At 47.8% G+C, this 16,748-nt stretch overlaps 1 protein-coding gene across 4 annotated transcripts in view; it reads left to right on the top strand.

Moving 5' to 3' along the window:
• Positions 1–9,316, top strand: part of APLP2 (amyloid beta precursor like protein 2) — a 79,683-nt gene extending 70,367 nt beyond the window's left edge. For 2 of the 4 annotated variants that reach the window (XM_026505392.4, XM_026505394.4), the window contains 6 exons: positions 412–564; positions 2,098–2,133; positions 5,145–5,230; positions 5,960–6,034; positions 6,379–6,534; positions 7,829–9,316. In XM_026505392.4, the coding sequence (XP_026361177.1) occupies positions 412–564; positions 2,098–2,133; positions 5,145–5,230; positions 5,960–6,034; positions 6,379–6,534; positions 7,829–7,930 (608 nt within the window). In that variant the 3' untranslated portion in view covers positions 7,931–9,316. The remainder of the gene's footprint in view (positions 1–411; positions 565–2,097; positions 2,134–5,144; positions 5,231–5,959; positions 6,035–6,378; positions 6,535–7,828) is intronic. The other 2 variants (XM_026505393.4, XM_026505395.4) reach the window with 1 other exon arrangement.
• The last annotated feature ends 7,432 nt before the right edge of the window (positions 9,317–16,748 follow it).

Below are 16,748 nucleotides of genomic sequence, written 5' to 3' on the forward strand. Positions count from 1 at the left end.
AGGACAAGCGTTCTCTTTATACGTGCGGAAATAGAAGTTGCTGTTGGGGGGTGTGAGGGAGGTTGTTCGATGAGCCAGAGGTCAGGGCAGTAGATAGGAGGTGCAGATTTGGGGGTCATGGCCTATAGATAGTCTTTAAATCTCTGCTGTGGGAAGAAGCCACTGAACCCCACAGTGAGCTCATGAAGGAGAGCAGTGTGCTGGGGATGGGGCGCTGGGCTCCCGGTGCTGGGGTTCTGCGGTAATACAGAATTGTGGTGGGGTGTAGGAGGGCATTGTCCACTGCATCTTGAGCTGGCGAGATGCTCCCCTTAGCAGATCTCAAGTTCAAGTTCTATGATGACCTGAATTAGCCTCATTCAGACTGGCGGTCCTTCTGAAAGCCGGGTCCCTGCCGTGTCTCTTTGTCAGACGAGCTCCTTCAAGAGCAGCGTGCGGACATGGACCAGTTCACTGCCTCTATCTCCGAGACCCCCGTGGACGTCCGGGTGAGCTCCGAAGAGAGTGATGAGATCCCGCCGTTCCACCCCTTCCATCCCTTCCCGTCCTTACCTGAGAACGAAGGTGTGTATGACTGAGGGCGTGGCTTCTGGGCGGGACTGGGGGGCTGGGGGTGGGCATGGGGGGAGTGCAGGGAGAAAGCCGGAGGGAGCGAGTGGAACCGGGGTCGTGTGTGGGAGGCTGTGCTCCCGGTGCCAGCTGGGCAGGGAACCGGAGACTGGACTCCCTGCGCGCCTACTGTGCGTGCGCACCATCCTGGGTGCCTTCACATCGTTGGCTTCAGTATCCCCATGAGGTTAGTCATAATTCCTTCCACTTTATAGATGGTTTGTGTGAAACCCTCTCTCTCTCCTGGTCCTGTCAGCTGCCTCCAGAGTGTGTGACTCCTTGCACGTGGACGTCACTCTGCTGCTTAAATAGCACTTTTGTGTTATGTGAGGTCATTAGCTTTCCGTAACAAGCGAGGGGGGCAGGCCGTGGAGAGGCTACAGAGGTGGCCTGACTTGTTCAAGGTGACCCCTCTGGTATTGGGGGGGAGGGGCGGGATCAGAAGTCCTGTCCCTCTGACTCCCGGTCTGGCATGCTTCCTTCTATTCCCTTGCTGGTTCTCGGTGTCTAAAAGGATCTTTAAAAGCTGTGGGTCTGTACCAGAAATAAACAAGCTGCTGAGCCCAGGGCCCCGAGACCAGGGTGTGGAATCAGTTTCTATTTATTTGTCTGCTGCTCTTGCTGATGGCGGTGACGTGGAAAATAGCGGCCACAACCAGAGAGTCCTTACCATATGCTGCTCTAGCTAAGCCTGGGGCATGGCTGCTCTCCTGGAGTCTTCAAAAAAGTCCTCTTACTTAGGTCCTGGGGACTGTCTTCATTTGAGCATTCCAGGATGGAAAGACGTTAAGTGTCTGCCCAGGGTCACGTAGCTTGTAGGTGGAGAAGGAAGCATTCGAACCCCTGCAGTCCTGGGTACAGTCACCTGGCCTGATCAGGCATAGCAGTGCTGGAACAGAGGCCCGCGGAGTGCGGACAATGGAGAGCATCCAGCTTAGCCTTCGGACCGTAACAGAATGCTTTCTGAACTAGTTACCCCCGAAGTACGAACTCAGTACAGGTGACCTTGCAGTACTCAAACAGGATCTGAGAAAGGAGCCAGATAAATAGATTCCCAAAACCTGCATTTCAAATGCCAGACTGCCATGGGCCTGTAGGGTGGCTGTGCTTACATACCTTGTTTGGGGTGGGGGCGTCTCGGACAGGTCTCCTTGGCAGAAAACCGCAGTCGATACTGACTTTATTTTTATTATTTCCTAAGAAAAACAACTGTGGACTCAGCTGAAGAATTTGGGAAGCTCCCAAAATTTTCCCTCAAAGACCCAAGGCAGACAGACCTATTTCTTTCTCTCCTGCCTTCCAGTCCCTATGCTGTGGGTCTTACCTGTTGGTCTGTTCATGGGATATTTCAGACGTGTCTTTAAGGAAGAATACGTTCTGTTCACATTATAGAGAAATTCTAAGAGAGGAATTTTGAAAGAAGCCATTTTCTTTCTTAATCTCCTTTTTATGCTATTTTTTTTTTTTTATTGTTTTCCTTTCTGCTAGACACTCAGCCGGAGTTGTACCACCCAATGAAAAAAGGTTGGTCTGTCAAAGATGTTTCCTTTAAAGACCTCATTCCTCTTCACTTCCCCCATGTGTCGGGAGTTTCATTTTCTGTGTCATACCATCACCTGAGATCTTTTCACCTCATTTCCTCAGACATGGCTGTGACTGGAGGCAGAGCAGCCCTGTGTCCAGCACTTAGGACCCAGTAGTGGCAGTGGTACTGGTGATAAGTGGCCATCCTAAACTTTCCTTCTGGATGTCCAGAGAATACAGAGTAACCAAAACATATTTTTATGAAACATTTTCATCTGGGTAGATTTTTTTCAGCGTCTATCCAACTTAAAAACAGGTTGGCTGGACTTGCTCATATATTTGAAAATGTGCTGGGTGCGCCTGGCCGGCCCCGTCAGTAGAGCTCACAACTCTTGATCCTCGGGTTGTGAGTTCGAGCCCCACATTGGTATAGAGTTTACTTAACATCTTTTAAAAAGATTAAAATATGCTTAATTTAGGGGCAGGTGGAGAGTCGTGTTCTTTGACCTCTTCCCCCCCATCTCTGCTGCTCCCACTACATCTTTCCCTTTCCTTTTCGCTGTGCCTGGTCCTTTGTCGATAACCACTTGTCTCGTGGCGGGAGTTGTAGCGCTCCTCAAAAGCTTAGAAGCTGACGGATGGCACAGGTTGTGACAAGCGCGCTCGTGCCGCGCGGTAGCGAGCATCCAAGCTTCCGGACAGTCTAGGACGCCGTACGCACCGTGCTGCGGGCCTCCCGGGCTTAGTCTCACTTAATGCACTGAGCACACCTCATGTTCGGGTTTTTAGCTCTCGCCGACAGATTAGGCAGTTGAAGAAGACTGAGGCTGCGTGATTTGCTCCGTCATGATTTTGAGAAATGGAGGAATCCCGATTTGAACCCAGCTCCTTTGTCTTCAAATACCGTGCTGTTTCTGTCCCATAAAATGCTGCTGAATCTCCCTGGATTGTTGGGTAGTCTGCTGCCCTAGGGTCAGTGCGTTCTTAGTGTGTGTCTTATGAGCCCAGTCTGTTGGCTCTGGCCGACTGTGGATGGACCGAGCAGTGTTCTCGAAGAATGTGATCCTGTGGGTTTTGCCACAGCTTTGCCTCAGAACGTGAGAGTGCGGTCTGAAGCTTCTAAAAATCACTTACATGTAAATGCTCGATCTTGTTCTACTTGAATATGCCTCTTCTTGGAGATGACTGTGTTCCCTTTCCTCCGAGCAGTACATCTTAGATACTTGTAGCTGGAGATGGATTTCCTAGAGGTTTACCTGGCTTTCGTCCTCATACTTCAATTGTTACTAGTTGGACGGATTTAAACATGAACTTTTGTTCTCTTAAAGTCACTTGTTTATGCCTTCTATAAAACCAAAGTGATTTTGGTCAGTGTTTAAGAAAACATGTGGGTTATACCACCAAAGGAGTGCGAGAACAGTCTAGACTAGTAGTAGGACTTCAAATTAGTGGGTTCAGTGCCATGTTACTTTTCAAATAGGATCCTGCCCTGTGACCTTTAAAATCTGGGGGAGGAGAGAGGGAGTGATGGAAGGATTAGAACTTACTAGGCTTACTCATCCGCATCCTTGCTGAGACAGCAGCTCTCCAGATTCCTCTTTCTCAATAGTCGGAGTGCAGTAATACTGTTTCAGGGGCATTTTGAGACTACAGAAGCCAGCCGTGATTTAACTCACCCTAGAATCAAGTTGTGAAATTGCTCTTTAAAGTGAAAGCTTTAGGAAAAACGGGCATTATTTTTGGCTGCCTTCGGATGAGTGAGCGCGGTAGCTAGACCGCGTGATGGGTTCCACGTCAAGATCGAGTCTGGTTGTGAGCTGAAAGGCTTTTTTGCTGTGGCTGGGGTCATTGTCGGCAAGCCCAGGGACAGCAGTGCTTGGCATGTCCTCCTGTCTGAGCCTTCCTCATGCAGGTGGTCCCCTTAGAATGAATGCAGACTCTGTTGTCAGGGTGATCTATGTATAGAAGTTTCAAATCACAGACGTCTCTATAGAGCTGTGTATCGCATTATTAACAAAGAACCGGTGGGAAAGCTAGGAGTCACATGCCTAGAAATAAGGAAGCTAGAAATAAGGAGGATGGCGCATCACTTCCCCTCCGCCTGGGTTCGTGCTGGCTTCAGTCACGTCACGTCTTTGGATACTGTCATTTGGGGTGGCACGCACAGGGGACGTCGGCTCAGGCAGAGTCTGACCTTGACAAGAGGAGTGTGGCTAGTCTTGCTCCATTTATAGAAAGGTACCCTCCACCCTCGTGTTAGAATTCTCCCTGTCTGTGGAATGCTTCCTGCCTGTTCATTCTCTAATCCGCATCAAAGATGTGACATCTGTGATCCAAGCCCTCCGAGGGTGACCGGCTAGTGGGAGACACAGAGGAAGATGAATGAGGATGAACAAGGATCTTAAGTGCTGTGAGCTGGGAGTGCCTCCCACGAGGGGCTGCGGCTCGAAGGACAAACAGGAAGTGTTTGAGGTCAGGCCAGGAGGGAATTTCAGGCGGAAAGAATTACTTGTGGAATAAAACATGATGCCCGAGGCAGACGTGCAGATTCCTTGCTGGTATGATGGTTCCTCCGTCCAGAGGGAGCCCAGGATGTTGAAGGACCGCGTTGTGGGATAATAGGCGCTTGGTAATATCACAGAAGGGTCTTACACGTTTCTCTGTGCTAGAATGCCTTTGGACTCCACTTCTGTTTACCTTACAATAAACATTCTCTTCTGAAGGCTGGCATTCCATTTTTCCAAGTTGGATATAAGTAAGCACTCTGTCCTCCTCCATCATACCCATCGGTCCTCTGAAAAATGCCTGTACCAGTCATCCTTCTAGAGCACAGTGCATCCCTAGGAATGGGAACACAGTAGCATGTCACGTAGCTGGGGTGGGCGGTGGGGGTGGGGAGGGGATCGGCGAGGGCTCCCCGGCCCTCAGGAGGGAGTTCGCTGCTTCTGTGAGGTTGGCATGAGGCCAGCCCCGCCTGGGAAACACTCAGCTGTGACCTCTCTCCAACACAGGGTCTGGACTGGGAGAGCAGGATGGAGGGCTGATCGGCGCTGAGGAGAAAGTGATTAACAGTAAGAATAAAGTGGATGAAAATATGGTGAGCCATTTCTCCCTTCTGCCGTGCCCTGTTTTAATTTTGGGACTAATTAGAGCGAGTGGTGTTGTTGTAGACGCTTTCCAGCTGAACCTGCATGTGTTCCTTTTCCATATGGTGGAAGATGGGTCGGCTCCAACTGCCCCCACAAATTGGTTGTACTGTTTAGCATCTGGGTGTGAGAAGGAATAAAGAGTCATTTTTCAGCAGTAGCTCATCTCTTGCTCTACCGTGAGGGAAGTATATTGGCAACTGAAGATAGGGGTAAGATACGAGAGGCCATTTCCAAGTGAGTATACAGATTTAATAAGTTGAAATTGGAACGGAGTCGACTTTGCCTCTTCTGTTGCTTTAGGTTTATACCTACTGTTATTATTCTATGAGCGCTTTCTGTCGCTGGTATTTCTGGGTTCTCCTCAGCTGAGTTTGGTATTAAACATGGTTTCTTGGTAACCTGTCCTGAAATGTCTCTCCATAATAGTCACCCACAGGAAAATGCAGGTGGAGGCCCGTAAGGAGTCAGCTGTGATACAGTAACCTTGTGCCCACACTTGCTTCCTCCCTTAGGGGTTTGGTGAGTGGATTTAGAATGTGATGGAACAGCTCGGTTAGCGGGCGTCCTCAGGTATCCGCTTCTCTCCACCAGATAATAAATCGAGCAGAAAAGAAGTGGTTCCATTTGTACTAAATGTCCCCTTCCACCGAGTTGCTGACCTCTTCACACCGTTTCAGGTCATCGACGAGACTCTGGACGTTAAGGAGATGATCTTCAATGCCGAGAGGGTTGGCGGCCTGGAGACAGAGCCGGTAGGTGTTCAGCTCCAGAGCCTCACTGCCAGGGTTCGTGTCGCTCTTGGCTGCTCTCTCCCTCCTCATTTCAAGTGGAAGATGGAGACATGCCTGGCGTCTCAAGTTATCAAAGGCCCCCAGCCCCATTTTTCCATGCTTTTGGATAAGAGAGTTAGAATTAGGATCTCCGTGGAGATGGGGAAAAGTGGGAGTTCTCCTTATGGGGATGGTTACTTGGAAAGCAGGACCCTGGCGCTCCCTTGGGTGCAGTCACGGCTCTGCAGGAGCTTGGCCCTCGTGGAGCGCGTGTCCCCCGCCGTGCGGAGTCACGGAGACCTGGTCGCACGTCTGCTTTGTTGTAGGAATCCGTGGGGCCCCTGCGGGAGGACTTCAGTCTGAGCAGCAGCGCCCTCATCGGGCTGTTAGTCATCGCGGTGGCCATCGCCACGGTCATAGTCATCAGCCTGGTGATGCTGAGGAAGAGACAGTACGGCACCATCAGCCACGGGATCGTGGAGGTGAGTAGCGGGACTTTGGCGTGACGTGGCCCCGAGCTGGTGATGGTTTGCTCTGTGCTGGCAGGGAGGTTTATGGAATTCAGACTTCTCAACCTCATGGGTGTCGCGCTTCAGTTAAATGAGTCACTGGATTATCGGGTCATGTTGTGGCAGTCCGCCCCAGCTGAATTATGTTGACCCTGTCACATTGTACCATTAATGTGGGCTTTGACTGTGAATGTGAGGAAACCGTGAGAGCGTTTTATGCTGCAGAGGGTGAAAACTTTTCTCAGGTTATTTCCTTAATGTTCCCTTCTTTCCGGTATGTTGAGGTATTTGAGAATGAGTACTGTTGATACCCTTCTTTATTTTTGTTTTTGGAGCAAATGAGGTATATGACGGAGCAGGCGGCAGTGGCAATCAGGAGTGAATTAAGTGTTAAAAATACGAAACAGAAGTAAGAGTTCTTATTTTTTATTTTTGTTTTTTAAAAAGGTTTTATTTCTTTATTTGACAGAGAGAGAGAAAGCAGGGGGAGTGGCAGGCAGAGGGAGAGGGAGAAGCAGACTCCCCGTGGAGCAGGGAGCCTGATGCGCGGCTCGATCCCAGGACCCGGGATCATGACCTGAGCCAAAGGCAGACGCTTAACCGACTGAGCCACCCAGGCGCCCTATTAGTCTTTTTTTAACGGTAGGGAAAAAGCAACAGGAAATTGAGAGCCAGGGCAGACTGTTTCGGTTCCGTCTTGTGCTGATTCATAATTAGAACTGCTTACAACGCATTTTGAGGTGGGTGATGGGAATGTCCAGAGTTTTCTTGGTTCCAGAAAATGAATACAATAAGGAATGTGATGTGCCCTGGAAAATTAGTTCAGGTGTGTGTCTTAGTGACTTGGTTTCACCTCCTGCCAGACACTGGCCGAGTAGGAGAATTTCCGAGCTGGAAAAGACTGTACGGATCGTCTGGTCCCGGTTCTTACTTTACAGGGCTCGCTCACCTAGGCTGTCCCGAATAGTAGGCAGCACAGCTGAGACTTGGTTGGCGCTGTGGTGCTGGGAAATTCCGTTCACTCTTTTCTTTAACTCGGACTCAGCTTTTAGGACTCCAGCCTTCAGAAGCTTCTTTGACCCCCTTTTCTTCCTCCTCCTCTCCCTGCGTCCTCACTACCAGCTCCTGTCTGGTCTGCCCAGTGGCAGTTGGACACCGGGAAGATTTCGGTTCCTGGGGGGATCGCACAGCAAACGTCCCATCTTCCGAGCGCCCGTGCAGTTCTCTGCCGGTACAGTGCAACGATCTTCCATCTTCGTTCCTCCAGGTTGACCCCATGCTCACCCCAGAGGAGCGTCACCTGAACAAGATGCAGAACCATGGTTACGAAAACCCCACCTACAAATACCTGGAACAGATGCAGATCTAGGCGGCAGGAAGCGCGGCGCCGCTGGTAGGCCGGGAGAGGGAGGTCCGGCGTCGTGGGTCAGCTGCTGACCAGCAGGTGCTCCCGGAGGACTTCAGCTTACGTTCAGACCTCCTGGATCATTAAGACTATAAAGTACTACTGTAGAATCACAATTTCCATTCTTTTAAATGGGTGAAAAATGTTAATATAACAATATATGATATATAAACCTTAAATGAAATGAAAAAAATGATCTATTGCAGATATTTGACTGATGTAGTTTTCTTTTTTTAAATTAATCAGAAATCCCACTTCTATCGTATTGTCTCACATATGCTCTCTGTAAATGGCCAATGTTGGTTTTCGGTGGTAGACTGTATGTGCAGGCCGTTCCAGTTGCATTGTGTAAATCACTCTTTAAGGCTCATTCACTGTCCTGGTTTTTCTTAGGAAAAAAAAAGAAGAAGAAACTAAGGCAGTATTTCCTTTTTCAGTGAGCTAGCTTTCAGAAAGTTGCCCAGAAACGAAATGTGATAGGGAACCGTCATTGACCATTCAACCACATCACGAGACCCTCACAAATTATGTTCAAGGACCAGTTTCTCGGGAGTCTGGTGTTCCCAGTGCTGGGCACCTTGGTATCACCCAGGAGGCTGAAAGCATTTGAGTTGGGCAGCTTTTAGCGAGCCTACTGTATACAGATTAGGGCAGCCACTACTGCTTTCCTTCTAAATCCAGTTCTTCCACGGAAATTAGCCTGTAGTTTGTATAGGACGTTCTTCCACTGTCCGCCATTGACTTACCGTAGCTTTTTACTACTCACTTCCCTGCCCAGTCACGTCCACATGTGCCGTCTTTTCCTCTTTGGACATATCCCCCCGCGAAGGCACTGACCCTGGTCCCTCCCCATCGTACCCCGACTTCCCTGCCCGCCCCCTCCCGGCAGCCGCCTCTCAGCTGTTCAGACAAGAGCGCAGTGGGAGGCGGCCACGCCCGGGAGAGAGGGGGGGCCTGGCTTTTATGTGCAAGGAGAGTGTTCCACGTTGTACACGAAATGCTCTGTAGACACCGAGGAAAGCCCTGGAGATTTTGTTTCCTCCTGAGTCTTTGTGATGCTTGTATAGTTGATGATGCTGTTTTTTCTTTTTCTTCTGTTCTTTTTTCTTTCTTTTCCTTTCGTTCATTTTCCTTTTTATTTTATTTTAGTCTGAAGGTTCTGGTAACCTGTGGTGTATTTTTTTTTTTTTTTTAATTTCCCTGTGACTTTTTTTTTCTCTCCTCCTTCCTCCCCTTCACCTTATCCATGTGTCTTCCCACTATGCACAGATAAACTTCACCTACAAACTCCTTAATCTGATCTGTGGAGAATGTACAGTTGAAACACATCAATAAATACTTTAACTTCCACCAAGACTCCTCGTTTCATTGGCGTGCCGTTAATCCGTGGTGATGTTTGTAACCATCCTGCCTTCCCTAGAAGGTTGCCGGGCTGCACCACAGGGACAGGAATCCGGCTACTCAAGCAAATTGGGCTCTTAGGCTTTTTGTTTTAAAGATTTTATTTATTTGACAGTGAGAGAGGGAACACAAGCAGGGGGAGAGGGAGAGGGAGAAGCAGGCTTCCACCTGAGCAGGGAGCCCAATACGGGGCTTGATCCCAGGACCCTGGGATCGTGACCTGAGCCGAAGGCAGATGCTTAACGACTGAGCCACGCAGGTGCCCTGGGCTCTCAGGCTTGAATTCTGTTTTTTCATTTAAAAACTGAGGGAGGCGCACTTGGCTGGCTCAGTCAGTAGAGCGTGTGAGTCTTGATCTCAGGGTTGTGAGTTCGAGCCCCAAGTTGAGTGTAGAGATTACTTAAAAAAAATAAAAACTAAGGGAAAGTGCTTTCAATCTGAAGGCTGGTATCTTTTATTTGTCTAAGGGAAATATTCTTTCATTATTTCCTTTAATGATTTCCTCCACCATATTTTGTTTTCTAAAATGCTAATCTGGTTAAACCTTGGACTACCCTGATGGCTTTTTCCTTTAAAATTTTGTATCTATGTAGTTTCAGTCTGTAATCTGAGTGATTGCTTTGCCTTTATCTTGCAGCCTTTTTAGTGAATTTTGTAAGTTTAAAATTTCAGAAGAGCTGCTACTTTACATTCCTTTTCATGACGACAAATCTGAGTTTACACATGAGAAATTTTTAGTTTTTAAATTCCATGTTTCGAGTTACTGACTTCCTGTAAATGTGTAGCAATCATTAATTTGATCATGGTTAGTTAAAAAAATAAGAGTAAAGTTAGTTAAGAGTTTTGCCCAGCAAAATTGAATTTGGGTTACTGATAATCATTAATATGAGACTTCCCTGTTTGAGACAAAACGAGTGGGGTTTGGGACTGGATTTTCAGAGTATTTCTAGCCTTGACTTCTGTGTCTTTAATGACCTGCCACTAGGAGGTGCTGTTTTCTCATTGAAGGGGATTTGTTTACCTGACCTCTGCTTGGAGCACTTTGTGCCTGCGGGTGGTTTTCACTAGCAATTTAAGTATTTTTAGTGTCCGGCTACATGTGTAAGAGTAAACTCAGGGGCTAATCTTAGAGTCCTCACCCCAGTTGAGCGCAATGCCGGTTTACGCAGGTAGTGCAGTGCCTGTAACACTGCATGTATGTACATACATGATGTATGTATCTTGCTTAGGGTTCTCGAATGTAATGACTGTGCATCTCATGAACTCGCGGCCAGGAAGCACCATGGCACAAACCCGTTGAACAGGCTGGTCTTTGTAATCATCACTTCCCTATCTGCCTCTTCCTCCACTGACCACCCCGATTGCTGCCAGGAAAGTCATGGAAAGAAATGAAACTTTTCATTCTTAAAGCCAGTTTCTGGCAGAGTGATCTCAAAAGTATTGTCACTTGACCTTCTGCAGTTTCAGACGGAAAGTATAGATGGAGCATTCCGTATCTGGTTCCAAATCGAACAGACCAGCCTCATTTATTTTAGTGCCTGCCATCTGCTAGCTGCTCTACGCCAGAGGCTCCTTTAATTGTCTTAACCTTTATAGCACGGGTATTCTTATCTTGGAGAAAGCTGAGGTCTTTCCACTGCTAAGGGATGGAGCAGAGATCCAAGCTCGGTGCTGTTACAGTAACTCCCTGGCTCGCTGTACGTCGGTCTTGGATGACGGCGGTCCCTAGGGATCATCCCACAGGTGGGTGCCAGTCAAGTAGGGCCCATCCACCCGGTCGACTAGTAGGACTTTTATCCATTACCAACACTCCTGTTGATGATGGGCCCCAGGGAAGACGGGGGCTGGTGAAGTTGCACTGTTCCCACGTATACATCCATTACTCGAACAGGGTTCAGAGGCAGCTGGGGTTAGACTCGAATGTGCTGGCAACGAGGCTCGTGCACCTCGCTCATCTCGGATTGATACAGATCTGCAGATATGGTAGCTATAGAGTGTCTGTTTTTTCATTTTGAAAGGGAACGCCCACAGAGATGAGGTGTGTGTCTGGCCCAGACTGCCCAGCAGGCCTCACCCTAGGCCAGCTCCACTCTGCTCCCCGGTGGCCCAGGCTCCTGTTTGGGGACTGAGAGAAACTTACTCATCCCCTGGTTTCTGCCTGGATGACTCAGCTCTGCCTTCTGAGGAATGTGGCCCTGCCCACCTTGCCGTCGGCCTCAGGTGCCAGCAGCTCCCAGCAGACTTTGGTGCGAGGTCCTCCTACCTCTCTGTCTGCTCTGTTACAAATCGGAACCCAGCAGCTGAGGTCAGAGCCAGCCCAGGTGTCCCAGCAGTCTCCTCTGGTTTCACTTGCTGGCACACTGATACCCTACGCTAGGAGACACAGATCGGGAGGCCATGAGTCTCTCAGATTTGGGGGGAAGCCCAGAGGCTCACTCTCAAGGAACCTACTGTCTTACCTCACTCGTTAGAAGTGACGGACATGGAGAAAATGAATAGAAGGAACTAGAAGGGCCCTCATGCCATCTCTCATTTCACAGCTGAAACATGCCCACAAGGTTACAATGCTATTCACGGCAGAACCAAAGTCTGTGGTATGAGCAGCAGGTTTTTTCTGGGACAAAAGGTAAAGTGGTTCTCCTAAAATAAGAGTACCTTGCCTTGCTCCCTCCTGGGAAATGGGGTACTTCTGTCTGGGGAAACTTATGTCTAGAAGGTCCTTAACAACTGCAGCTGTGAGTGCAAAAGCGCTGTGGAGAAGCCCAGGTGTCCGGGGGATGGGACAAGAGACACAATCAATCCACAAATACTTGTTTCAGGATCCTTGAAATGGGTGGGGCACGACTTGGAGAATCCTCTGTTCTTTGGCCCAGTTAACCCAGGTCCGAATGAACTTCAGATACTGAGGTCGGTGGCTTTTTCTGGTTAGAGCAGCAACACCCATCAAGAAAACATTTGTGATATGTGCCCCGTATGTATAGTTGTGTTAAAAATAGATACATATAAAGTCATGAGTAGAAACTTGGAAAGCATAAAAAAAGATGAAATTATTTTTTTCCAAATGTTATTTAATAAAGCCTCTTGGGTCCAGTAAAGTATTACGAGCTTCAGCGCAAGCGAAGTGATTGCTCTTTCGTTCTCTTGCAACCAAAGTCCACAGCGGATGCCGGTTTCCTTAGTTTTTATTGGTGTCCTTGTTCTGTCTCAGGACACCACGTTATATTTAGCTGTGGCTTTTTAAGCTCCTTTTGACTGTGGCAGTTTTGCAGACTTTCCTTGTTTTGGATGATTTTGACAGTTTCGAGGAGGGCTGGTCAGGTATCTCAGAGGGTGCCCCTCTGTTGGGGTTTGATGTCTTTCTCATGGTAAGACCCTGGAGTTACGTGTTACTGGGGAGGAAGACCGAAGTGCCACGCCCATCACACTGTATCAAGGGTCCATACTGTCACCGGGAGGTCTCACTGCTGCTGGCATTGCTCACCTGGCTGGGGGCAGGCTCTGTCAGCGTCTCTCCTGTGAAGATACTCTCACCAACCCCCGTTCCCTCGTTGGAAGGATGTCACTGCATGCCGCCCACAGTGAAGGAGTGAAGAGTTATGTTCCTCCGTATTTATTTTTAAATTGTGTTTTAACACTTAGAGCAATTAAAAGTCTGGCTCAGGGTCTATTTGTTTCATCATTTAATGGCTATCAAAGCTGAAAGAGTTTTTTTTTTTTTTTTAAGATTTTATTTATTTATTTATTTATTTATTTAAAGATTTTATTTATTTATTTGACAGAGATAGAGACAGCCAGTGAGAGAGGGAACACAAGCAGGGGGAGTGGGAGAGGAAGAAGCAGGCTCATAGCAGAGGAGCCTGATGTGGGGCTCGATCCCGTAACGCCGGGATCACGCCCTGAGCTGAAGGCAGACGCTTAACCGCTGTGCCACCCAGGCGCCCCATAAAGATTTTATTTATTTTTGAGAGAGAGCAAGAGAGAGAGCACGAGCGGAGGGGCAGAGGGAGAGGGAGAAGCAGGCTCCCCGCTGAGCAGGGAGCCTGATGCGAGGCTCGATCCCAGGACCCTGAGATCATGGCCTGAGCTGCAGGCAGACGCTTCACCGACTGAGCCACCCAGGCGCCCCAAGAGCTCTTGACTTATGGGTATATAAGTTGGACATATGTATAAGCTTGAACACTTTTAATAGGTGCGGTTGATTGTCAATTAACCTCAATGAAAGCTGTTTAAAAAGGCAAAAAGCCGCAAGAGACACCTCGTACAAACAGGCTGGAATGAGAAAGGGCACCCTTGGTTCTGCCTCTTACAGCACCATCCGATCTGTCAGTTCTGTTCCCGAGTTTAGGTGTACAAATAGGTCTTCTAGGGGAGACATCACTGTCCACAACAAAATAACTTAGTGATGGAAACCTCTCTAGATATTTTTGCAAATTTCTCCATAGCATGAGCTTCTTTAGAAAGAGCAGATCGGGGAGGGCGGGGGGGTGCCTGGCTGGCTCAGTCAGTAGAACATGCGATGCTCGGTCTCAAGGTCGTGGGTTCGAGCCCCATGTTGAGCCAAGAGCTTACTTAAAAAATTGGAACAGGTGTTTTTAGCTTAAAAAACCAACAAACTGGGGCGCCTGGGTGGCACAGCGGTTGGGCGTCTGCCTTCGGCTCAGGGCGTGATCCCGGCGTTCTGGGATCGAGCCCCACATCAGGCTCCTCCGCTGGGAGCCTGCTTCTTCCTCTCCCACTCCCCCTGCTTGTGTTCCCTCTCTCGCTGGCTGTCTCTATCTGTGTTAAATAAATAAATAAAATCTTTAAAAACAAAACAAAACAAAAAAAAAACCCAACAAACTGCAGCATCTTTAAGTTCAACAACTTTTTACATACTTTGTCACAAGACAAATCTCTGCGTGGGACAAACTGTTTTCTTGGTCACTTCCAATCTTATTTTAAAATATTGCAAAGATCCTACCATATTTTAAATGTTCCTGATTTTTATCAAAATAACTACATCGAAGACATTTTGTAACATACTGTGCATTTAAGGTTTCCACGTGGGCTAGCACCAGAACTTTATCTGGAAATATTTCTTTAAGCAAAGCACCCAATCCAATAGCATTACATTTTCTGAGATTTTTCAAAATCCATTCTTTTCCGTAAAATACAGATAAAATTTAAGAGGCAGCTATAATGCTACATGCGGGAATTTTGAAGCCAGAAGTGCCTGGCTCTTTTCCTAATTTGGTCACCTACTAGCTAGGGAACCTTGAGAAAGTTATCTAACCGCTCTGTGCCTTGGTTTCTCCATCTGAAAAAATGGGGGTGGTGAGGATACTTACCACATTGGGTTAGGAGTGAGTGACCACAGGTAAAGGTCTGAAACATGGACCAGTGCCCAGTGCAGAGCAAGTGCTCAGTGAATTAGCTATTATTCAAGAATAAGAGCTATTTTTTTTTTTATTAGAAAGTGGGGTTGGGGGGGGAAGTGAGGAGGACAGAGAGAATCTTAAGCAGGCTCCATGTCCAGCTAGGAGCCCCATGCAGGGCTCAGTCTCACGACGCTGAGATCATGACCTGAGTCAAAATCAAGCGTTGGACACTTAACCGATGGCGCCACCCAGGCACCCCGAGAGCTATCTTTTTAAATTTATTATTATTATTTTTTTAGTAATCTCCATACCCAACGTGGGGCTCGAGCTCATAACCCTGAGATCAAGAGTAGCGTGCTCTTCCCATTGAGGCAGCCAGGTGCCCCAGGTATTATTTTAAACGGCTGCAAACATATCTTCTCTGGGACATAGGGCTCGCTCAAGAGGCAGTGCTTGTGTGCTTCATGATTAGAACAATGGGCAAAGGGGCGCCTGGGGGGCTCAGCCGGTGAAGCGTCTGCCTTCGCTCAGGTCACGATGCCAGGTTCTTAGGATCAAGTCCCACATCGGGCTCCCTGCTCAGTGGGAAGCCTGCTTCTCCCTCTGCCTGCCGCTCCCCCGGCTTGTGCTCTCACTCCCTCTCTCGCCCTCTCTCTGGCAAATAAAATCTTTAAAAAAATAAAATAAAATAAAACAACTGGCAAATACTTTACCGTAAACTGGCTGTGATAGAAACATCTGTACTTCACCCGAACCTTCTACACACTAACATTATTTTTCTGCTTGTTTCTTCAAGCCTGTGAGTCATCCAACGTTTACCGACAGAAGAATGGATTATAGTGTTGCCTGTTGTTTTCTTTGTATTGTCTCAGCCACTCTTACTGTGGCAGGAAAAAGTGATGCTACAGGGTCTTTGGTTTGTAATTAAGAACCTCAGGCTGTACATTTATCATTCCTTAATGAAATTCTGGAAATTACTAAATTGAGTATTGCATGACTTTAAGCACTAAAAAAAATGCAATGGCTTATCTTCACGTACTGGATATTGATGGATGGATGGATGGATGGATGGATGGATGGATGGATGGATTGTAGGCTCCATGCCCAGTGTGGAGCCCAGCGTGGGGCCTGAGCCCAAGACTCTGAGATCAAGACCTGAGCTGAGGTCAAGAGTTAGTGCCCAACCAACTGAGCCACCCAGGCGCCCCTGGACATTTAATTTTTAGGTCTCATTAATCACCTTGGCCTCATAATACTTGTTAACACCTCGAGGCCCAACATACACTTAGAATGAGGAACATCATTATTAATGGATGTAAATCCATGATCTTGATGAGTTAGAACCTTTTAACTAATTTCTTAATCAGATGATAATGGTTGTAACCATCGGGCCATTGTTGTGGCCACTGAAGAATTTGTACTGGGAGTAGAAATGTCCATGGGGACATTTTCTTGTTCTGTGCTCGAATTACTGGTATTATCTACTTAATTGCAGTGACGATAATATTTTGCAAGAATCTTCTAAAGCCACACACACATTTATTTACATTATTTGATTAAAACTTGAGTTCCTTTAACTAGGCCCATAAGCACTGAACTCAGAATGTAAGCAAATGAGTTAGGGTGCTTTGATTTTTTTTAAAAAAAGCCTGTGTAGGCCCCATGCAGCACCGTGGGTCACGGAGTCGTAGGCTGGGGCATAGCTCCACACGTCAAATGGAAGCAGGGATGAACTTGGATATGTGGGTGATAAGGATAGGGCAGGGGAAGTCAGACAAAAGAAAGTACTCAATGATGCTGTCTAGACAGCGCATCAAATAAGAAGTAGCCTGGGGTAAATCAAATGCCTTTCAGAAAGGTTCTGAGGGCACATTCCAGACCACCAGCACAGAGCACCTGCAACTGCTAGTTTATAGACACCAGGGTATCTTCGGGCAGCCCTCCTATATTTGAAGGGTTTCCACATTAAGAGTCCTGCCTCCCCAAGGCAGAAACAGAACTTGACTTCTCAGCTGCTTTGTAGG

This window comes from Ursus arctos, unplaced genomic scaffold (assembly GCF_023065955.2).
Source record: "Ursus arctos isolate Adak ecotype North America unplaced genomic scaffold, UrsArc2.0 scaffold_22, whole genome shotgun sequence".
In the NCBI taxonomy this organism is placed as follows: Eukaryota; Metazoa; Chordata; class Mammalia; order Carnivora; family Ursidae; genus Ursus; species Ursus arctos.